This window comes from Gasterosteus aculeatus, chromosome 5 (assembly GCF_964276395.1).
Source record: "Gasterosteus aculeatus chromosome 5, fGasAcu3.hap1.1, whole genome shotgun sequence".
Classification (NCBI taxonomy): domain Eukaryota; kingdom Metazoa; phylum Chordata; class Actinopteri; order Perciformes; family Gasterosteidae; genus Gasterosteus; species Gasterosteus aculeatus.
Genome location: NC_135692.1, coordinates 11,870,940 through 11,892,855, shown reverse-complemented (window position 1 = coordinate 11,892,855; position 21,916 = coordinate 11,870,940). Strand labels below are relative to the sequence as shown.

Below are 21,916 nucleotides of genomic sequence, written 5' to 3'. Positions count from 1 at the left end.
AATTGCAGATGAGGCACAAATTATGTAAAACATCCAGGCAAAAATACTCAAGCAAGGAGCAAGAAGGAAAAATACTGACCTGTCCGGCATAAAAATGCTGCACACAACTAGGCAGTGTTTATCTTTTTAAAGCAACGTTCAGATCTGAAAAATGTTCTATTCAAGAGTACCGAATACCACACATGAACCATTTTTCCCCATCCTTCAAATATTATCCTTTTCTCAGTATTCCTTCTCCTACAGAACACCGCCCAAATGCCACGAGCACCTCGGCAGCCTATGTGTGGCTCAGAAGGATGGTTTTGTTAATGAATAGTAAAATAGTTCTCAGTTGTTTAATGATGAGATGCTTGAATACGTGCAGAGAACAGTGATGTATATATTATATTAACAAAGGACGTGAGCAGAGTTAATAACTTGACTAAAATGAAAAGTCTTGCACACACCATCTCTTACTTCTGGGACTTATTTATTTATGACATTTGAATATGGGCAGTTGAGTTTTTAACCTCATACAATGTAGTTTCAGAGCTTTTGGAGTAATTATACCGGTAAATAAACTCACAACATGGGTCGATGGATTTCTCATCCACACCTCTTTCCATTTTTGTGATGACTGAAGCGATAAGACGACGACTTCGCCGTTCTTAATCCCACCTCTGATTGATCGGCTGCTCCACCTTACAGGCCAGACCTTGAACCCCAGCAGATAAAGCCCATCTGAATCCCATATCTTAATCCCCGAAAACAAGTGTGTACGCATCGGCACAGGGCATAAATCCCCATATCTAATATTTTAAGTTTGATGCACCTCCACTGAATGTTTGTGGGTTTTTTTTTTTTACACATTACTGTCACGCTGTGGAAGAGTGCGTTTAATTGTGAGGGGATTAACAGACGTGATCACTCCGCCGTATTGTCGATAAGATCATCTGTACGAAACGAGTCAAGCGGAGGAAAGCTTAATACGAACAACATCAGACAACACAGCTAGCAGAAGAATTTGAAGGGTTTCTTATCTGGAAATATTTGGTCTACAACTGTCAACACGTCCGTTTGCTCTCGCCAATAAGGCCCAACAAGCGCTGCTCTGCTTATCATACCTGTAAATACGACTATGCATTTCAGGATGCTCCTGGTGCACAGCAATTAAATGCAACAGGCAATTCCTGCACAATGTGAAAAATGAGGCGTCTCCGTGTTCCCATGTGATTCTGGCTGCGGGTCCATTCCTGTTGCGTCACGTGAGGTTTCTTTCCCAGCGATTTACAGTTGTTTGCCAGACACACTGAGCACTTCCTGTTGGGCTGCCATGTTGATCCGCCACCTGCAACACAGTCAGGGATCAATATTGTACTTTAAAGCACCCTGGGGTGCAAAATAAACCACTGCGTTGCGTTTCTGTTTTTTTTCGGCAATTATTTTGTCAGAAAATAGTGAAAAAAGTTGAAGGTGAAATCATCAGAATTGTTGTTTTGCCAGACAAGCAGACAATCAACTAAATATGTGCAATTTAAAATGGAATAAAACCAAATAAAGCAGCAAAGTGAGTTGGAATCGTTTGACATGTTTGGTTAATGTGTGAAACAATGAACCAATCCTAATAATCAACAATCGACAGAATAAAAACATTGAATTCTAATTAAGGTTTATTTATTATAATTTATTGATTTAAATATTGAAGCGACAAGAGAAATAGTAATACAGTCAAAATACTTAAATTTAAAACGAATTATTCATGTCAGTGTGTTTAGTGTCTTAAGCTTTATTGAATCCTTCGTATTCGGTCTTGTAATTTCTCTGTACAAACAAACCATTGAATACTGACGACCGAATCAAACAAAACAAAGTTTAGTGTTCGCTTCTTCGCCAAAAGCCACCACGTTCTTTGTAGAGCAGCTTCTGTGACGGCGGCTTCCACTGTAAAAAAAAGTGGCAAAGCAAGTTCCTGGAGAGGAGAGACATTTAAAAAAAAAAAAAAAAAAAAAAGGAGAGAATAGACCAAATTGGGAGGCATTTCATAGTAATCTCGAGTGACTTACAGCTGTAAGTGGAGCTGCTCTAAAGGCGTATAGATCTAATTCAATTGGACTCAAAGTGGGTCACACAGCTATTAGAAGTGCAGATGATAGCGGTCAGAAGGCAGTTTGTGTTTGCCAGGAAAGTACTGAGGCTGCTGGTTTGGTACTCGCTGGCAGCTGAAGCACCTTTTTTTTTTTTTTTTTTTTTCAATTGATTGTACACAACAGACAGAAGCCGGTTAATATTCGGAAGCATTCTGACATGCTCGGTCTCGGCAGATCATTTATTTTCAGTCTGCACATCTAGCTTATACCAACTCCTATAAATGACAAATCCCTCATCGTTTCACTACTCTGCCTCCTTCCAATGAGAAACAGCATTAAGTGCTGTGTGGAGGGATGAAGAGGATGGATAAAACACTCAGTCAGGAGGAGGATTTATTTAACGGTTTCCAGTATTTTGGCTGTTTGCTGGTGAACGCGACCAAACATTTAGCTGCTAAAGAGACAGCTATTTCCCGCACGAGTTGGTGGAGATCCAAAACGGAGATAAGAGGAGAGCGGAAATTGGACTTCTGTTTGTCAGGTGGACAGAAAACAGAACTGCAAACAACTGCTAATGCTGCTTCCTTGTCTGCTGCATGTGGAAATACGCAACTGTTTGCGAACACAATATGTTATAAAGCTACTTTAATGTCTGGACTGACTAAAACGTTTTGTGGAGGCTGTCATCGTACCTTTAGGTTGGTTCTGTTCCCGCAAAACATTCACTAGTTCCAAGCTACTCAAACATGAGGATTGGTTGCTCTCCATTTTCTATCATTGTTCGTGGAGCATTTTTGATCACAAATCGTGATGATTATCCATAAAGGTAATAGAGACGAATTGATAACAAAAGACCCTCCTGGAGCAAAGTGTACATACAGCAAACAGCAGGCCTGCTGTTCAAACACCGTCCTCCAGCAGGCGGCCTGCAGACTCGCCGCTCTGAATGACAAAGAGCCGCCGCACGCGATCACCTGCCTCCTCGCCGGAGACGCCGATTTAGACATTTCAAATACTCGGGCCCCACCTGTCCGTCAAGGCCGTGCGTGGCCATTAGTGACGGGTGGAGGGGGGGGGGGTAATTAGTGTGACATTGAAACGGCGGCGAGACCCCACCGGAGAGTCACATCCAACACAGGGCAACGGTCAAAAGTTGACAATGTCCGATTTGAGAAATCCGTTGGCTCCGTCTAGCGGGACCATTCGCGGTGGCACCTGTGTCGATCAAAACGAACCTCGAGAGACAATCCGAGGAGTTTGGAGCTTGTTAAAAAGGGGAAAAACACAACAGCGCCCACCGACCGAAATGTCAGCCCGCAGCTTCCTCGCAGTCAACTTTACCCTTTACCGTTAATGGATTCATATCCGAAGATGAACAAGATCAACATTTGCACCTCAAAGTACACATGGGTAAAGCTTACAGCGCCCTTAAGAAGTAATTAGACACTCCGTGCGTGTGTGTGTGCGTGTGTGTGTGTTAATACGCCGCGCGTACAAATCAAACATATTCTAGTGCGTTAAAAAGGTCACGTCTGTCGAACATCGTCTTTCCCTCCTCCAGCAGATGTTAACGCCGGCGCTTCATTTCGAATCACACGACGGGAAATAGTATAGTGAGGTTCTGAAAATCAAGCGGTAAATGTGCTTTAAGAGTTTGACAATGGATCAAGTAAAATATAATAAAAAGAGATTGTACTTAGAAAACTGGCATGAAAATAAAAATAAATCAATATGCAAATTGGATGGAGGCCTAAACAATAAGACTTCGGCTACCAAACATAAATGAATGCTCATTTGGTAATGGTTCAAAGTTATGTGGGCTCATTTAAAATGATGGCTTTGCTTTAACTTCTTTCCAAATCACAGCCCTTTCACTATAGAAAGAAAGGAAACAACATTGCAAAGTCTGCTTCGAAGCGGCCGTATCTTTCTCATATTCAACGCGTGTAACAAAATAAACACAGAGACAACTAAACCGTTTCAAACGCAGGTTGTGGGATCTTCAGAAACAAAATATGGAAATGGGTTTGTTGAAACCACCGACAAGACACCAAGATCTCATCTATCCGGCTCATAGCGAGGAACGTGTGCAGTCTCGGCATCTCAGGGGGGGGTCAGGCTGGAAGTTTCTAGAGCAGGAAGCAAAGAGCTGACTAATTAGGGTGAGAGATGTGGCAGGGACTGAGAAAGGATGCATGTCGGGAAGTGCGTAAGCAACCTCACCCACACACGGCACAAAGCTTTGCAAGTCTATCCAAATCATTTCTCGTGGCATATTGAAATCTGCAGAAAGAAAACAGTAAACTGTATGTAGTGCGCATTATTACGGCTGGCCAATCATTTATCTTAGTTCATGAATTAAAAAAAGGGCAAAACATACGTTTCAGCTTCTCAAATGTAAAAATCTTCCACTTTTCTCAGTTTTACATTAAATATTAAATATCTCAGAGTCATAACTTTTTGTTGGATCTTGCATTGAGTTGTATTCAAAACATTCAACATGGGGTTTGGATGGATACAAGTATATAATAAAATTATGAATGAAAGTGTATAGAAAACCGTAATAATGAATAAATCTTCAAAAAGGAGAAGTTATAATTGTTGAAAAATAAAACTTACATATATAAACATACACATTTTGTTTTTGTTGGGTTATAAATCATTTATTAAATGTCTGCATTTAATGTTTAGTGTTTTCCCCATTTTCTCAACCACTGAACGATACTGCATCCCTTTGTAAAACACACTCACGGCAAAAATACATAGAATTTAAAAGTCTGTAGACGACACACGTGTGTGTTTTCAGCACGATCATTAGTGAAGACATCTGTCCGACGCATTTTTAATCATTTCCCTGCCAAAAGAAGCAAAGACACACATTCTCAATGAATTTCATTAGCTTGCAAGTCACCTTCTCTCTCTCTCTCTCTCTCCCGCTCCGCGTGCGTATAAGAGCGTGTTGGCAGTTCCCAGAATCCTCCCTGTATCCGTTACCTGAGAGTGGCATCATGCGCGTTGTGTGCTCCCACGCGAGCGCGCTCTCAGGAGACACGGAGCGGCTAATTAGGCGCTCTGATAAAATACATTTTCAATGTCGAGCCACGGACGGCTCAACTGGCCGGCTGTTTCCTGGTGATGTCATTTGCATGTCCCTGTGTAATGGCGTCTGATGACATCGCCCCCGGGACAACAGAGAGTGGGTGAGGGGAGGAGGGGGGGGGGGGGGTCACGCCACTGAAACGGGAGAGCCGAGCTGACAGACAAAGCGACGCCCTCAGTTTTCATCAGTGTAACTTTTTGCCGCTCCTGCACGCCGAGCAGAGCACATCGCCTGCTGAGGGGAGGGTTGAGAAAGGCCATGACGGCGATAGAGAGGGAGGGAGGGAGGTTGCGCAAGTGGTCCGGCGTCTGTATTCACTGACACACTCGACAGACGGGAGTGGGAACAGGGTTGTGGCTTCATGTGGGGACGACACTGATAAAAGAGGTGGAGAAGAAATGAGAAGAAAAAGACATGGTGTAATAAATCATGTCAGTGACGCATTAACACATTCATGAGGCGGCGAGAGGGAAAGGAAGTGGGTAATACGGGGTTATGATCAGCATGAAACCAGAATCTTTCCAGAAACTTCCTATTTCCTAAATGTTTAAGTCTCACTACCGGCTAGCAAAAGCCGGAGTTTGTTCAAGGAGTGTCGAGAAAAGTCTGATCAGCTTCATCGGCTGTCATCGCTGACGGGTAAAACATTTCAGAGCACGCCATCACCACTGACGTTAGGTATGAGCGGACTGAAAGTATCGGCCCGAAAACACCTCGCGAGGATGGACAGGCGAGGGCATTTTGACAGCTCGTAGGGAAACCCTCGATTCAATCGTTGACAAACAAGTGAAAGAAGTCTAATCTGTAAGCGCATTTAAATTTGATATAATATTGGTTAGTTTAATACGTCACAATGCATGTGTTCATAAATGCATCATGTTCTGTATGCGTAACGTGCAAGATAACTGGTGCAATCGCTCGGCTGGTAGCAATATGAAAGGGATTAAAGCGTTTGCCTCCCACAGCGTTGCGGCGACGGACTCAGCTGTGTTATCACTTGCCGACTAAGAATGGCGGGTGAGGAGTTCATGTGCAGTCTGAACATTAAAAAGGCGTTTTGAGTAAGCGTGAATCAGCACTAGCACGAGAGGTCTCTGAGCATGCAGGCACAGCCGCCCTCCCAATGTTCTGTAACAGAAGTAGCCGTGACACAAGAGGTGCACACTCACTCACAGACGCATGACCGCGATTAGTAATCAGTGAGGTACAAAGTAGCAGATCAAATGATGAAATGAAGAACAGTACTCGAGTAAAATGTACTCTGTGGCTGTTGACCAGTTTGCTCAACAAGACGTCCCATTTTATATATTTGATATCTCTACAGAGATACAAGTGTGACATGAATGTGAGCTGAGTATCTTCAATCCACATTTCACATTTCAATCCACAATTCGCACACAACGACAATCATTTCCTCCTTTAAGAGAATACGTAACCTTACATTAATTTACTGTGACTCCCATGCAAAATCTGTCCACTATGAACAAATACTAACCGTTACGTTTTTATGTAAATTCTCCCTTTGTTAACGTTCCCTTTTTGACGGGCTGTTCCATTATAAATGTATTTCATTTATTTTGAGGGTGTTTGATTGAGACTCCCTGAAGAGAACCAATAGTTTGAAGGCTTATCAACAAAAACAGAATTGTGACTAACTTACTGTAAGCATTTCACAGGGATTTTGCACGTCATCTTTTGAGTGCAATTTAGTCTGAACTTTCAATAATCTTGTAATCGAATCATTATTTTTTTTATTGCATGAACTTTTCCCACTGTGTTTCAGAAAAGACATTTGGGAATTTGGTTACAGATAAGGTGCAAGTCATTTGCCAAATAAACAAACAAAACAGAAAAAAAACCATGCTGCCACCTACTGGACGACACCGCAAACTCATTCACTGCGCACCTCAGAATATGCTCCATCTCCTTGAAGCTCATGAGAAGTTGGTGCTTCCTGCAGACGTGTAGTAACCCGAACAATCTGTCGAATATCTCTGGGACAGCCGGACGGAGTTCAGCTTAAACTCTCCAAAACGATAAACAGCAAATTTCTGTAATGACAACAACACATATCTTTAAATAATGAAATATAAACACCTTTAACACAAAACATCATCATCATGATACCTTATTTGAAGGTACAACACACGTCCCAATTTAAAAAGTGTTAGTTTAGCAATTAAACCAAACCTAGAAAAGTCAGCACTGTGCTCAAGTCGGGTTTAACACAATTAAACCCGACTTGTCTGGAGAAAGTAAAGAAGCAGTCACTCAAAAAGCATGGCGTTACCATGGTTACGGGCGACTGAGCACAACCCCGGAAAATGAAGGATTTTGTTATTCAAACAGAAGATCTTATCTGCACCAGAAACCAGAGGAAGGGGAATTGAAGAGCTTTTTTTGATCTGCAGTGTCAACTTGGTGTCACATTTAGATCAGACTTAAAGAAACTTTAAGGTCTTTGACAAGTGCTACTTTACTGGGACACTAAGCGACATTAAACATGTGTAACACCTGCGCCTTTCCTACTGTGGCAAGTAAACATGATTGCTTTAAAAAAGTAAAATAAGAAGAAGCCAGGGTTGATTGTTTGGCTCAAAAATAATTTCATACTCACTGGAGATTTATAAAATGATGTGATATATGTGATATAAAATACGGGCGACCACAACTGCCTCCCAATAGATCGGGTGCGTTAACTTCTAATTATTTATAGCAGATGGTGTTGGAACATTATCCTTTAATACCAGCCTGAAATCATAAAACCCTTATGAGTGGTGGGAATGAGTCAGCCCCAAAAAAACCTGTTAGTCTCCCATCTGATCTACAGCAGAGTCAGAAAAACCTAAACCGCTCTATTTTTATTTAGCAGGCTGTTACATCCCAAAAATACTTCGAAAGCTGCGGAAATGTCGACCATCGCAAAAATACCTTTATACAATGTGCAGGTTTATAGTTCATTTGAACAAATATTTACCACTTCTCATCTTTCTCACAGTATGTTTTTAGCATTTCAAATCAAATTGAACCAAAAGTCTGAATGTTTGCAATCCTGCAGTACTCAAAAACACGGACAGGAGTAACTATTTCCTCCAACCTTCAATATGTTTCTGGCATCAAAAGCTTCTCGTTCACTCTTGGTTTGTCTTCCGGGACCGTCTGTGTCTTCAACTGCAAAAACACCAGAAAGAAAACACAAGTTAAAAAAAATATATATAAAAAAAAAAAAGTGTCCCTCCTGATTGAATTGACATGCTTATTGGTGCTACAGTGGAACATAGCAACGTGTCACGGTCAGTTAGTTGCGAAACAGGCGCTAAGCAGTAGAAAAAAAACACCAGATTTTAATCGTCTACATTCTGGCAAACATGCTCAGCAGTGACACGGCCCCTCCCATGTGTGGTGTGGTCGGTCCGCTCTGTACAAAATTATAGAACTGAAGCTGGACGTTATCCAGGAGACAAAATAAATGAAGCCATTGTCAGAATACTTGGAAAAAATGCCGTCTGGCGCACGTAAACAGAGCTGCGGCCAAACGGGGCACTCGCAGCGCAATCTCCAGGAATTTGTTGTTGTTATTTAAGATTCAGCTTTGTCCTCACTGCAGCTCCGGTCCAAGAAAGGGAATAATGGACCGATGTAGGAAAGTCGGTCGAGGGGACGAGCTACCAATGACGTCGCAACAGGTCAACAGCCTCGTTGCCAGTGGCACGTCGGGCTGCTTCCGTATAACGTCCTTCTTTACCTGTGGCGTCCTTTCTGAACAGAGTGTTCATCACAGTGGCGTGTAGCTTCACTCTGTCCCACTCCCTGACCATCAGCCCCGCTGAGACAAAGTGCTCTACCAGCCGGTCCGCGATCACCTGCAACCTTACGAGCAGCAATATGAAAAAGGGAGGGAGGGGGGGGAAAAAAGGGTTGTGTCAAGTTGAATGACTTCTCACATGATTTGTTAATGATCCACTTACTTGTCAGATTTGTCTTTCATGTTGACTTTGGCATACAAGACGTCCACCATGGCCGGGTCGTCATTCATGTACTCTACACCCGTCACGTCCAACGTCAGAGGATTTCCTCCTGTGATTTCTCTGGAGGCAGACAGTGAAAAGCAGATTGCAGCACTGGTTTTCAGACTCTGAACCTTCAACAATAAAGTGGTTCCTCTGTGTGGTACTCCAGGTCATTTATCTTGTTTGTGTGAACCTGAGTGCACATATACGCAAGAGTAATCGCATGTCATGTTTAAAAAATACAAGTACAATTACATAATAGAATTAGATTTCAAAGAATGAGGCAGGTGTTCTTTTTTTTTTTGTTATTGTCAACAAACATCATGGATGGAAGCCTGTGTCTCAATACATGCCAATTTACCCGACCTTATCTGTGGCAAGGACTCAAGACTCATTACTCAAGATGTTGACCTCTACAAACTTGGCACATAGAAACTTTATTAAAAAAAAAAAAGGCTACATCATGTCTTAAAATAGCTGGACACTGTGGTTTTAGCGAACGTGACTCAAACAGGAAATACACAACGTTCTGCCAAGGATTTAGCGGTAGTGAGACCAACACAGATCCAAACATAGAGATACAGACTGAGGTTTGGGAGTCAGTTCTGACTCGTGTGTTTGTGGCTGTGTATCTGTGGCCCACAATGCAAAGTGGCACACAGCAGTCCGTTGGTATGAAAAGCGAACTGGCTCTTTCCTGACACTTATGCAAATTGGGATGAATGTCAGCTAGGAAAAATGAATGTCATGTCCAAACTGGTCTCACCCGATTTGTGTTTTGCCAGTGTGCTTTTGACATGCAAGACATTTATACATACGTTTGGCCCTCTTAGTTGTTGTGTGGGAGTGTTAGGCGACTACAAGCTACACACACAGGAACAAATACAAATACAAGAACAGTCCTTTCGGCAACTACGCGTCGTCGTTTTTATCTGAATCAAATACGAATTGAATGAATGACTTTAGTACCTGATAAAGATTTGGCACTCTTGAAGGTGTTGGCAGGCTTTTTTCACTTCGGTGTCATTTAATAGAGCCAGGGTGCCGATTGTCAGGTGGAGCTTTGCAGGGTTCTGGAAGATGCTCCCCTCTACTCCATGATCCTCCACACCAGGTTAGAACAATGAGTGAATATTAAACTTATTTTGTGCTGATGGCCACCACCGGCCTTCATCAATACCATCCACTACTTCTACAGTACCTCGGAGCACTGCTGCAGCACCTCGTCTTTAAAGCTCAGGAATCCCTCTTGGATTTTGGAATCGTTCAACGGAAATGACAGGAAATGCGTGAAAGGCTGCTTCTTCCGGAAACCCTCGATGAGGACCTCGATTCGCGTGACTGCGGACGAGACTGCAGCTTTGTGGGAACCTGTGACGACTGTCAGGAAAAGGAAGAAAGTTATGGGGGGGGGGGAATAATTCACTAACTGTTGTTTGATCGGTGCTCCCAATCCTCACCAATCTGTCCTTCCACTCCTGGTTTGGGGATGTTGATGGACGTCTTTGTGTCAAACTCCAGGCGTCTGCGCGTCTCTCCCTTTTTCCCAATGATGTATCTAAACAAAGTATGCGGCTTAGAAACAAGACTTCTTGTGCTTTTTTGAAGTTTACGGTGGTACAGAACAAACACTATTGTTGTTGGCTGACTTGTAGAGAACACCTGGGACATCGATGGCACAGCGGTATCCCTTATCAGTCTGCTCGATGGAGATGGTGTCACAGGCTTCATCTTCTGCGAGGTCTTCACTCACTTGACATGAAGGAGAAAAAAACAGCGAGACGCTGGTTTATTTCTTTCTTTTTGTGTGTTTGTTTTTGCGTCTGCTGCGACTTAAAACAAATACACAAACAGGACTGAAGTTACCTGGTGGTCCCATGTAAGACAAATCTTCTTCTTCTTCCTCCTCTTCATAATGTTCTTCCTTAATGATATTTCTTCGGTACAATCTCCCATTTATATTGATGAGTGCTGGACGTAAAACGTCCATTATGTCAACTAGCTAGCTAACGTGAGCTACTCTAGCCAGACAACAGAAAAGTCCCTCTGAATTGTTAATAGCAAGCTAACTATTGTTACACGAAAAACCAATTAACTTACCTAACCTAACGTTAGTATTTCAAACACTTGCTCGTTAGTTGCTAGCTAGTTAGTTGAAGTTCACGTCTCGGTTTCCGGGCTTTACGACAGCTAGATGCCTCGTTTAACATTCAGTAGATCTACAAACGACCAGTGCCTGGATGGTCTATGAGACGAGCCATCCGCATGGTTTTTAACCGTGAGGCAAGAAGGCCATCGCTTTAAACGTAAAACGCAGTCTTTGTCGTAAACCACTGGCAAAAGAAAATGTAACAACATAACCAACTGTACGGATTCAAAGTTGTTATAGTTTTACTTCGGACATCGACGGGAAGTCAACGGTATCCTGTTTAAAACAGGTAATTTGTTGTCATATTTGTAATAAGAGGTGAAAGACCGTCGTTTATATCGCCGCTAGCGGGACCTTAGCTTTCTTGCTAGCCACTTAGCATTACCGTCGCAGTCAACAACTCGCTATCCGGTTGCAACGTTACAGTTAAAGCATGGAAAGCAAACCTAATAACTCCAACGTTAGTCTTGCTATGGTGGGGGCATAAACGGTGACATCTAAACCTGAAAGCGAGCCTACCACACCTGTGTTGAACACGTTAAAAGCGGTGGTGACAACAGTACAACGTGTTTTATTTTGTGTCTGTTATTTTTTTTCTCTTTAAGTTCAATGGCAGCGTCTACTTCGTCTTCCTCTGCGGGAGGTGTTAGTGGCAGCTCGGTAACTGGCTCTGGATTCAGTGCATCAGAGCTCATCCCCCCAAGAAAGGTCCTGTACACGTATCCCAAAGGTGCAGGTGAAATGATGGAAGGTAAGACGAAACCGACAAAGGCATCCAGCGTCTTTCTCTCTCCTCCACAACAAGGCCCGGGTTGAGGAAATCATCTAGCTTTGGTTATAGGTCATCTAACATTGAGACGCCACCGGGCCGAATCGTGTGAGGCAAGTTTGACCAAGCTGTGAAAAATCAGGACATTTTCAGAAAGTCTCATATTTAAAAGGATGAGTGGCGCCAACCTGAGTTTATATTAAAGTCAGATTGCAAAAGTCAACTTTTCTTTTTACTGAATTCCGAAGATACAACTCCAAAAAACACAGTGAAAATCTCGACTAAATTCTTTCAGTCTTTGATACCATGTGATGTCCTCCTTTACCAAAAGCCAAATAATACATGTGTGAATTGGATTAAAAGGCAACCTGTCTGTAGCTCAAAATGCACAAATTAATATGTCTGTTTTGGCTTTTGTATAAAAGTACAGGCAGTGCTAACTTGAATTACTGCCTTTCAGTTTTCTGCCTTCGATACCGGTCAAGTTGCAGTGTACATCCATGTTAGTTTGAAAGCCTCATCACTTTGCCCTAGTAGACATTTGTGTCACACTGTCTGCAAGGAGCATTGGAATTCTTCACCTATGGCCAGCGTGGTGTTTATTCAGGTCACAAAGATCCAAACCATTGATCCGAACACCAAATTTGTTTGGGCTGGACCCAAATAAAAACTATTTGACTATTCAGGTTTTCAATTGTTTGATACGTAATTTGTTTTTAATTTGAAAAATTTGGATGCTGATAAGTAGGAACCATTGCTTATTACATCTTTACTGGGAAACACTTTGATGTCTTCCTCTTTGTTTATTTCGAAACTCTTCAAAACAAGAGTCAAAATTCCCTCAATTCCAACCTGCACTTCTCTTTCTGTGGTAGCATTGTAGTTTTATTTAGAGAAACTAGTGAGCGAGTATCCGTGTTGACACAACGGCTTGAATTATGTCTTTTCCAGTATGTAACTTCTTTTTTGTTTCTTCTTAGATGGTTCCGACAGATTTTTATGCGAGTCTGTGTTCAGCTACCAGGTCGCCTCCACGCTCAAACAGGTCAAACACGGTGAGTCAATAACCGTACATGCAAATTGTGTTTGTTTTGGTCGACCCATGAATACCTGGTTTGCCTAATTAAGTTCGCGTTGTGCGTTCTTCCAGATCAACAAGTTTCTCGAATGGAGAAACTGGCGAGTTTGGTGGAGGAGCTGGAAGCAGATGAGTGGCGTTACAAACCAATAGAACAGCTCCTGGGATTTACACCTTCTTAAATAGAGTGACCCAGATGCCTTTGGTCAACACATCAGCCAAGTCATTAGAGATGGTTTATTTCAGTTAATAAATTCTATATTTTTATTATTGTTTCATTATATATCATGTGTGAAATATTTTGTGAAAGTGTTATTTGACCACTTTGAGTATTGTACGAGTGTGGTTTTCTTTTCTTTCTTTTTTTTAAACTATTTGACTTTGCATTCTATAATAAACCACTGTCAACAACAATCTCCTTGTTATGTGTTAATAACTGAACAATCTGAAATGTTGTAATAGATTTCTCACTCGGCGGAGGCTAATAAAGGTATTTTTAGGTAAGTTCAATCCGCGCTTAGCCTCAGTGATTAGAGAGAAAATATCTTTAGTAACGTCCCTTAAAGTGAGCGATGTTGTTTTCACGCGGCTGCAATTGCAAAAGTCGTAAATCTGGAGTCGTGGTGCCTGCTCTGTTTCTCCTCATCGCCGCTCGCTCCATCCGCACTAGGAGAAAAACAAAGGGAGCTTGTAGAATAAAGTCATACTTGGACGTTTCCCTGCCGTTGCCAAACCAATTCCCTCGAGTTCTAACATGTTAATATTCACCTAAAGCTTTGCGCCATTGTTGGTTTTCAGTTGAGCAATGTGCACCTTTTCATTTATTCAGCTGAACCACAGCCTGACCCTCGTGGTCGCGTCACGCCTGTGCTGTGTTGACGGCGAGGAAAGGCGCTGGTCTTGGCGTTTTGCCCAGTGAATGGATGTTTTCAAACAAGTGGAGGGAGGGAGCGAACATAACGTACTGTTCAGGGTGTGAGCGTCTTAAGGCCGGTCCTGGACATAACAAGACACGCCTCAAGCCGCAGTTTAGATTTCCTTTTTTTTACGAGGTCAGAAGTTTGTTTTTTGCTATCATACTCGAAACGTCAACCGACTTATTTACCCGCAGTTGTTCAAAGTGTTGTGGCTTTGCATGAACTGCCGAAGCCACTCAAATCGTGAAAAGGGAACCGGCGATGACGCCTACAAGCGTCCCCCCTCAGAACATTTTGTACCTACATGTGTTTACATCTTTCAGTTCCTCGTTGGCTGAAAGTACAGGCCGTCCCACTCAACGCGGAGCAGCGCGGCCTTTATCTGGCAGCCATCCAAAAAAATGTTTTTTTCTTGAGGAAACAATCAGTTTATTATGTACAGTAGCAAAGAAACGCAGCAGTTTCTGATCCACACTAAGTTCTTTCCTTCATGTGTGCTATACTAGCATATGAACTTGTTTTCCACGCAGTGCTGTTTATTTAAAGCCCTTTGATTAGATACACAGAGCGTACTTTGTGACCGTAACGCTATACTGCGTGAGCTATCTTTCTGGTGCATTTGTATTGCAGTTTTCATTGGTATTCTGTTTTAGGGCAAATGTAGAGAAGATGCACATCTTTGAATAGAAAACAATTATTAGCTATTTTCGCAGGTTCCCAGCGTTGTGTTGTGCAGCCGATTCTGTGTTGTTTTTCACCTTTGTCAGGCAGATGAAAATGATGATGTAATGCTTTTGGCAAAACAGGTGACGTAATGTGCACTGCAACACTCAACCAGTTGAGCTTTTCCTGCATGGAATTTTTTCAAATCCGTCCACGCACTGGATACACATAAAGCAAACCCATGTATTACTGCTTATGAAGGATATCAAACAAAGAAATGCTATAGGATCCTTGCAAGTCCAGGCAAGTCTTTGTATGTTTCAACAGCACTGGAGTCTGCTATTCATCACCCAGGCCCCCCTCCTCCTCCTCCTCCTCCCCCCCCTGTTTGTCCTCTCTGCTGGCATGTTACCAGGCAAGCTACAGCTCCGGTGCCGTGCCTCCTCTTTATGATTGGCTGGCTGGATGCCAGTGGGCGTGGTCTAACGCGCCCATATAAAAACATTGTTGCAGGATAAACCGCAGAGCTCGGCAGCTGTCTGTGGATGAAGGAGCGTAAGCGAGAGAGAGAACAGATGGTTGTTTTTGCAGACAATAACCCGTCAAATAACCAACTTATACACCGACAACGGACCTGATCTGCACCGTTGTCATTTAAACTGTAAGTACTATTATGTCACAAATTGTGGATTTTTTCTTGCGTGGTATCTAATTTGAACAGCCTGTCCGCTGCCTTTTAACAAAGCTGTTCATTTCTGTAAACTTGTACTGTTCATAAATTCCATAACGTTTTCTTAAAATATCTTTTTAATTATCCATCAGTTATGTTTAACTTTTAACTACTGTCTTTTATCTCGAATTTGAGCGCTTACCTTTTTTCTTCTTCTTCTTTTTGTCTCCTCATCCAACAGCCAACCACTGAATCAGCTGACCCTGTCTTAACACTGCAAAGAGGACACAGCCATGCCTGCTCTCTCTGCCCGCACCGATATCGGCAGCTCACCCCCTTCTCCGGTGGACAGCGGTGTAAGGAGGCTGTCCTGGGGCAAACTGGTCCAGAGGATGGCCGATTTCAGCACATCTGCCAACAGCAGCAGCATTGAGTCCGGTTCCAACGACGGCAGCAGGAGTGATCTCTCCGACTCAGGTACAGAACGCTGCGAATGTTTCTTAAACTCCTGGAAAATCCCCCCCCTCTCTTTTTTTCTTCTGTCACTGCTCCGATGCTAACCCATCTCACCTTTGACAACAGGGTCAGATGTCTCCGGCGACCTGTCTCACTGGAATGACGACGTGTTCAATGATCCGATGGAGGAGACCATCCTGAAAGAAGTCGTGGACCTCATTTCAGGAAGCCTGAGAGACGCCAAAGACAACTTACGATGCACCAAGCTGCTCATCCCCGAGAAACTTCTGGAGCACATCGGACAGGAGCTCCTTCACCTGGCGGCCAGCGAGCCCTGCGGCCTGCGGGGGGCTCTCATTGACCTTTGCGTGGAGCAAGGGGTCGTCTGCGAGAGCATGGCGCAGCTCTCCGTGGACCCCGACCTCGTGCCCACCTTTCAGCTGACTCTGGTGTTGAGGTTGGAGTCTGGTGGCCTCTGGCCCAAGATCCAAGGACTTTTTAGCACAAAGTCTCCATCCACCCCGGCAGTGAGACAAGCGATTAAACTCAGCACGGGTTTCCGAGTGATTAAGAAGAAGCTGTATTGTTCCGAAGAACTGCACATTGAGGAATGTTGAGAGACGTGCGTGACGGTCGGCATTCGACGGCCTGCGTTGTTTTCAGAACGCAGAGTTAAGCGCACAGAAAGGGCCTTACTACTATAACTACATGTATATGATGCCTTCTGAAGTGTAAGGAGGGGCATTGTCGTTGTGTAGCTCATCGTTCCCACTGTAAGGGAGTTTATGGTCCGGAGCAGGCGTCCCGTTTCAAAATTACAACGTGCAACTACCATGGTATCAGTCGTAAATAGGCATTTCGCAAGTATCAAAGCGCTTACCTCAGTTTTTTTTATTGAAATACTCAACGGCAGCTAGCTATATGATTATAGTCATTGAAGACCATTGTGTTTTTTTGTTCTTTTTATACATGGCAATTAATTGTAATGTAAGTGACAAGTGATGAATTGTACACCAGGCGAGTTGTTAGGGACCCCAGCGACGGCTTGGATTTAAAGAGCAAAGGCTTACCAGTGCTTGCATTATGCAGTTTGTGTGCAAGCTACGGCTAAGATTTCAAATGTAAGTGGATCTTGTATCTGTGTAGACCTTTCCTGCTTTAAACTTTATTTATTTGACATTCAAATACTCATAACATTGCACTGTTTTTTGTACATCCGTAACTGCGAATAAATTATTTTTTTTAACAATTCTTTCATCTGTTGTCTTATTTCTTAAAACTTGTCAGATTAAAGTCACCAATTAAATAGTTTGTAAAAGTGTGTTTGAGCCTGCTAAATGTAAAGCTACATACATGACAAACTATGCTAGATACTAACATACCTACAGATGGATCAGCCAAAAATGTTTGGCCATATTTTTGACAGCTATTACAAAGTTGCAAAACTGAATAAAGAAAGTTACAGTGCTGCCAAGTGGAGGTTCAACTTTAACTGCCTTAAACCGGCCGAGTGCATCAGCGGTGAGAGAATGTTACGCTGCGGTTCCCTTTTGGCACATGCTGCACCCCCCCCCCACCCCTCCAAAATGTGAGCGTGCACAAAGCCATGTCTCCTCTTCCCGGCCCCAGCCAGCCGACCGGCAGGCTCCACGTGCTGGATGTGCTGCTGACTGAGCGGCTCACGTTTTATGCTCCGAGCGACAAGTCACGTACCACACGTTTTTGAGCATCCGTGTTTATTTTCGTCCGGGAATAAAAACATGGTGGAAAAAAGGGTGAGCAAGGAGAAGTAATCGTTTTATAAATAAATAACATAAAACATAGATGGCATACTACGAACATAAAAAGGTGCGACAAGAATTGCAGATGGTGAGTTTAAAACTGGAACCTGTTAAGAGTCCCACTTTGTGGGTAGGCACACTCACTCTATCTCTCCCTCGGCTTTTATTGGGAGGTGCCATCAAGTCACGGCACATTATTCTATCCTTAACACAATCAAAAGAGGCAAAGTGCAAAGGGACATTTCTTAATTTGTTATTTCACTCGTACACATGGACGAAAAAGACAAATCTCAGGTGTTGAAAACCCTAAACACGAGTGTGTATTCATCGGAGGTTTCACATTAAAAAGGTTATGTACATCATTTCCAACTCTGTTGCACCTGCATAGTTTTAAAATGTTCATTTAAAGTCAAGTCAGCGAACGCTCCTCCATCTCCTCACTTATGCTGATTTAACAGTGCAAAATAAAAGAGGAAGCGCTCACTATGGCATCTAATAAAACTGCTACATAAATAACGTCTGTACGACTATGTCTAACCTCACAATGTTCCTCTTTCAAACGGCATTCTCATAAAGTGACTTGTACCAGCTCCATGGTTCCCATTTAAAACTGGGGCTTTGTTTTTTTTTTCCGAACCCCCTTGTTGTCAGAGGGACAAGCTATTTAAAGTGTTTTCCACCTGTTTCAAAACGTTATATATATTTCATTAAATCACATACTAGAATCCCAAAGAAATGGCCAGTTTGTCTTCACATTGGTTCATTTGGTGCTGGTTGGTCGGTGCCGCTTTGTTGAGTCATCTTCGGTCTCCAGATTGTTAAAAGCATTTATTTACAGCCAAGTTTGTGTTGATTCTGGAGACCTGGAGGCAAGAAGGGGAAGAAAAGAAATCAAAGAAACGTTAATACTTAGATGAAACAAATCACGCAGAAGAATCATTCAGAATAAAATGTGTTTAGAAATAAAAATAAAAAGTTGCTCTTACTCACTAAAGCAGCATTAACCGTGCGTTCAGGCTGTGATCTCGGACAGTTTGGCACAGCTCGGTGTGCGAGCCCTCTGCGCTCTTTGGTACAAATCGTTGTCTCCCAAATAGCGTGCTCTGTAAAGCATGCCCTCCTCTGCCGGAAATAGAAACAATTAATGAGAGATATATAGGAGGAGAAACCCCCCCCCCCCAACAGAATATGTCTTTAATTATTTTCCCAGAATTGGCAAAACAACAATCAATATTCATGGCATAGATACATTAGCACTATTTCTGTTCTCGGGAAACCTACTCTGTTGTTTCTCCTTCCAGCAATTGTTGCGAAGGTTGGAAACATAATCGTCCTCCACCGTCCGCTCCAAGTTCTTCAAGTTCAGCCCAGTGAACTCTCTGAAGAACTGCTCCCCCACATAATACGGCAACTTCAGGTTCTCAGTCAGCCGCTTCTGTGTGTAACCTGCTGACCTGCATGACGATTGGACAAAGTTTGGGAGAGAGATGCAATGACCGATGACAGCTGACAGATCTGGTGCTCTCTGTCTCTGTTAACATGACTCATTGGCTGATAAGCGCTCACAGAAGTGGATCTGAGACACAAAGAAAGCAAGCAAAATGGAGGGAGGGCAGGCAAACGGGGCGAGAAATCCTCGAAAACACTCACGAGGTCTGTGATTAGTTGGAATTAATTGAGGCGGCATAAACATGTTTTTTCAAAATCAAACAAGAAAGTCATTATGATGGATGCAAATAAAAGCACTATGAAGGTAAATATTGCTTTTGATATATTCTATAAAATCAGTGCTATTTCAAATATGGACACCACCATCTGCATATACAAAATTGGCAAGAAATTTATAATCCCTCTTGGGCAGGTTGTTGAGAGCGGGGGATCAAACTCACGGCCTGAAGCTGAGGCTGTACGGAGGGCTATTGACCATGATCTGACTGAGGGCCGACACAATAACAAGGATGAGGATGGGCATGACCTGCACGAAGAGAGCGAAGCCTCCCTGCAAAGAAAACGTTTCAGTATCAAAACCACAACCACAGCTGAATAAATTCCAATCTCTGAAAAAGGCACTATAATATAACTGAGAAGACAAATACCTCAACATCTCCCCCTGCTGTTTAAACAAGAACTTTACATTGTCTTTTAAAGTTGTAAGGAGCTCAAGCAACAGCATCCAACTCACTTCCCGCTGCCGCTCTCTTCTCTCTGGCCTTTGGAAACGCATCCGCCCGTTAGTGTACACATTAGCACTACCTAGATCAACGTAGCACATGTAGCACTTAATAGACAGATCACAACAAGTATGACAATTAAAAACAAAAACAAAGAGGCGGCACTTACTTGCCGGGTAGCCTCCTCCAAAGAACATGTTAAAGAGGTCTTCGGGTGAAATATCTGGCTCAAAGTTTCCATCGTCTGGGCTGCTACTTGAAGGGTGCCGCTTCTCGTCGCCACATTGATCGTACTGTTGTCTCTTGTTAGCGTTACTCAGAAGAGCATACGCATTCCCAATGGCTGTTGGTCGTGGAAAATAAACAAGTCAAATTATGTTTGATCATTATAAAGAAGGGCCGACCGACTTCCACCTTCTGTAGCAATAAGTATAGCCGAAGGTCAGTGAACGAACGTTCATGCTGGTCACCTTTAAACGCCTCTGTGGCACCAGGAGCGTGGTTCTTGTCTGGATGGAACTTCAAGGCGAGTTTTCTGTAGGATCTTTTCAGTTCATCCTCAGAGGCGTTGGCCTGGACCCCGAGTATTTCATAGAAGTCTTTACATTGTTTTATTCTGCGTGGAGAACAAATGGTTCTCAATATCAAGTGTTGATTAAAGGCAAAAAATGGGCCAAACGTGGCTGGTGTAAAACCCACTGAGTCTTTCCATTATTATCAGCCTTACCTCCTCACCGCATCGAGCTGTTCTGCCGTGTAGGATTTAGAGGAGTCCGGAGACTTTTCCTCAGGTCTGGCGTCCTCGCCGTTGCCCTGCCGATGTCGAGATCCGGATGCCCCACTGAAGTCGGAGTGGCTGCCCTGTCTCGGTGTAAATCCATTCTTTGCTATTAGCTCCAGGAGTACTAGAAGCAATACAAAAACGATGCATGCGTTTAACAAGACCTTCTTCTTACAGATATTAAAAATATCAATGTGATTGTCTCGTAAAAATAAAGGCTTGGGGTCAGATGGATGGGGTTGTTAAAGGGATATTATTGTTGGAACTTCAATACGACAAATAAGAAACTGGTTATCTGGGATGTAGGAGTCTTTGTGCTCCTCGGCTACTCTTGCCCTGTAGCCGGCGAGCTCAACCATCTAACGGAAAAGCAAATTAAAGCAATTCGTGGCTGGAGTTTGATTTGTATTGAAATTGTGGCGGCTAGATGTGTTAGCTACCACAGGCCCCTGGTTACACGCGCCGCATAACTCATCCGGGATGCAGGTGATGCTGCAGGTGGTGATGATGCTGCGGACCTCCCCGGGCCGAAGTCCCCCTTCCTTCGGCTCGGCCATTTTAGCTCACCCTTCGCTTTGTCCGTCGGGAAGAGTCTCTGCGCCTTCTCCAGGAACCTCCGCGCCTTCTCCGGCTGGTCGTCCGTCAGCGCCGCGGTCGCGATGTCGATGCAGCGCTCCGCTTCGTCCCTGTTTACCTCCATCGCAAAGCGGGCTGAGCTAACTGGACCAGAAGTAAATACAGGCGCCTGCTGATGACGTCACAAGGATGCTGCAACAAGAACTGCCCGTCGGTCATTCAGGGTTCTTTTTTGCTTTTGTTTTTTGAAGAAAGCAGACGCTGAAAATACGTTGCTCCCGCCTGCGCCTTGGATGTAAAGAGAGAGGTTTGCATGGCGTGAACGGGTTGGCTCTCAGCCCACTAGATGGAGACACAACGCCTCTCTCTACATTTTAAAATGAATGTATCTGTCATCCTTTTTTAATTAACATCTTTTAAAATACAATTGTCTACTAACTTCATATGAATGTCGAAATTGTCACACGTCTGATTGTACCTCATTACAACTGTAAATATAACATGTACAAGTGTGACAATTATTGCGGATTCACAAATGAGCAACTTCAAACAAATAGCAAGTTATTTTAACAATGAATTGAACACATGGAAAAACCCACATTAAAACCTCAATAAATATCCTACACTTTTTTGTGATTGGGTCTGATAATGTTCACATTCAAAGAGTTGACCGTGATTGATTTTTCATTGTCCGAAAAATAATCGGTGGATAATTATTATTATTATTTT

The 21,916-nt window shown here is 43.1% G+C and overlaps 4 protein-coding genes and 1 long non-coding RNA gene across 11 annotated transcripts; 2 read left to right on the top strand and 3 right to left on the bottom strand.

Moving 5' to 3' along the window:
• Positions 1–452: 452 nt before the first annotated feature.
• Positions 453–11,178, bottom strand: ascc1 (activating signal cointegrator 1 complex subunit 1). Of its 4 annotated transcripts, none has more exons than XM_040176560.2 (10): positions 11,043–11,178; positions 10,826–10,928; positions 10,637–10,734; positions 10,378–10,556; positions 10,146–10,279; positions 9,135–9,254; positions 8,912–9,036; positions 8,264–8,337; positions 7,073–7,217; positions 453–1,327 (listed from the first exon to the last, which is right to left on the bottom strand). In XM_040176560.2, the coding sequence occupies exons 1-9, from the start codon at positions 11,164–11,166 to the stop codon at positions 7,101–7,103; spliced, it is 1,074 nt and encodes a 357-aa protein (XP_040032494.2). In that variant the 5' UTR covers positions 11,167–11,178; the 3' UTR covers positions 453–1,327; positions 7,073–7,100. The 4 variants fall into 4 exon arrangements, with proteins under 4 accessions (XP_040032494.2, XP_077959538.1, XP_040032495.2 ...); XM_078103412.1 differs by lacking the exon at positions 453–1,327 and adding an exon at positions 1,643–1,948; XM_040176561.2 differs by lacking the exon at positions 453–1,327 and adding an exon at positions 4,703–5,541.
• Positions 11,179–11,410: 232 nt separating this feature from the next.
• Positions 11,411–13,586, top strand: anapc16 (anaphase promoting complex subunit 16). Of its 2 annotated transcripts, none has more exons than XM_040176570.2 (4): positions 11,411–11,614; positions 11,931–12,076; positions 13,075–13,149; positions 13,245–13,586. In XM_040176570.2, the coding sequence occupies exons 2-4, from the start codon at positions 11,935–11,937 to the stop codon at positions 13,352–13,354; spliced, it is 327 nt and encodes a 108-aa protein (XP_040032504.1). In that variant the 5' UTR covers positions 11,411–11,614; positions 11,931–11,934; the 3' UTR covers positions 13,355–13,586. The 2 variants fall into 2 exon arrangements, with proteins under 2 accessions (XP_040032504.1, XP_077959540.1); XM_078103414.1 differs by lacking the exon at positions 11,411–11,614 and adding an exon at positions 11,689–11,800.
• Positions 13,244–15,080, bottom strand: LOC144408011 (uncharacterized). The gene is made up of 2 exons (XR_013467752.1): positions 13,941–15,080; positions 13,244–13,838 (listed from the first exon to the last, which is right to left on the bottom strand). It is a non-coding gene; the product is annotated as an uncharacterized LOC144408011 (long non-coding RNA).
• Positions 15,081–15,245: 165 nt separating this feature from the next.
• Positions 15,246–17,127, top strand: ddit4 (DNA-damage-inducible transcript 4). The gene is made up of 3 exons (XM_040176566.2): positions 15,246–15,413; positions 15,664–15,899; positions 16,005–17,127. The coding sequence occupies exons 2-3, from the start codon at positions 15,716–15,718 to the stop codon at positions 16,493–16,495; spliced, it is 675 nt and encodes a 224-aa protein (XP_040032500.1). The 5' UTR covers positions 15,246–15,413; positions 15,664–15,715; the 3' UTR covers positions 16,496–17,127.
• Positions 17,128–17,597: 470 nt separating this feature from the next.
• Positions 17,598–21,583, bottom strand: dnajb12b (DnaJ heat shock protein family (Hsp40) member B12b). 3 transcript variants are annotated; one of them, XM_040176558.2, is made up of 9 exons: positions 21,179–21,525; positions 20,558–20,735; positions 20,301–20,446; positions 20,000–20,173; positions 19,842–19,912; positions 19,549–19,658; positions 18,941–19,113; positions 18,646–18,781; positions 17,598–18,522 (listed from the first exon to the last, which is right to left on the bottom strand). In XM_040176558.2, exons 1-8 carry the CDS (start codon positions 21,309–21,311, stop codon positions 18,672–18,674), a joined length of 1,095 nt encoding a protein of 364 aa, XP_040032492.2. In that variant the 5' UTR covers positions 21,312–21,525; the 3' UTR covers positions 17,598–18,522; positions 18,646–18,671. The 3 variants fall into 3 exon arrangements, with proteins under 3 accessions (XP_040032492.2, XP_040032493.2, XP_077959536.1); XM_040176559.2 differs by having other exon boundaries at positions 18,650–18,781; positions 21,179–21,523; XM_078103410.1 differs by having other exon boundaries at positions 18,650–18,781; positions 19,549–19,912; positions 21,179–21,583.
• Between the last annotated feature and the right edge of the window lie 333 nt (positions 21,584–21,916).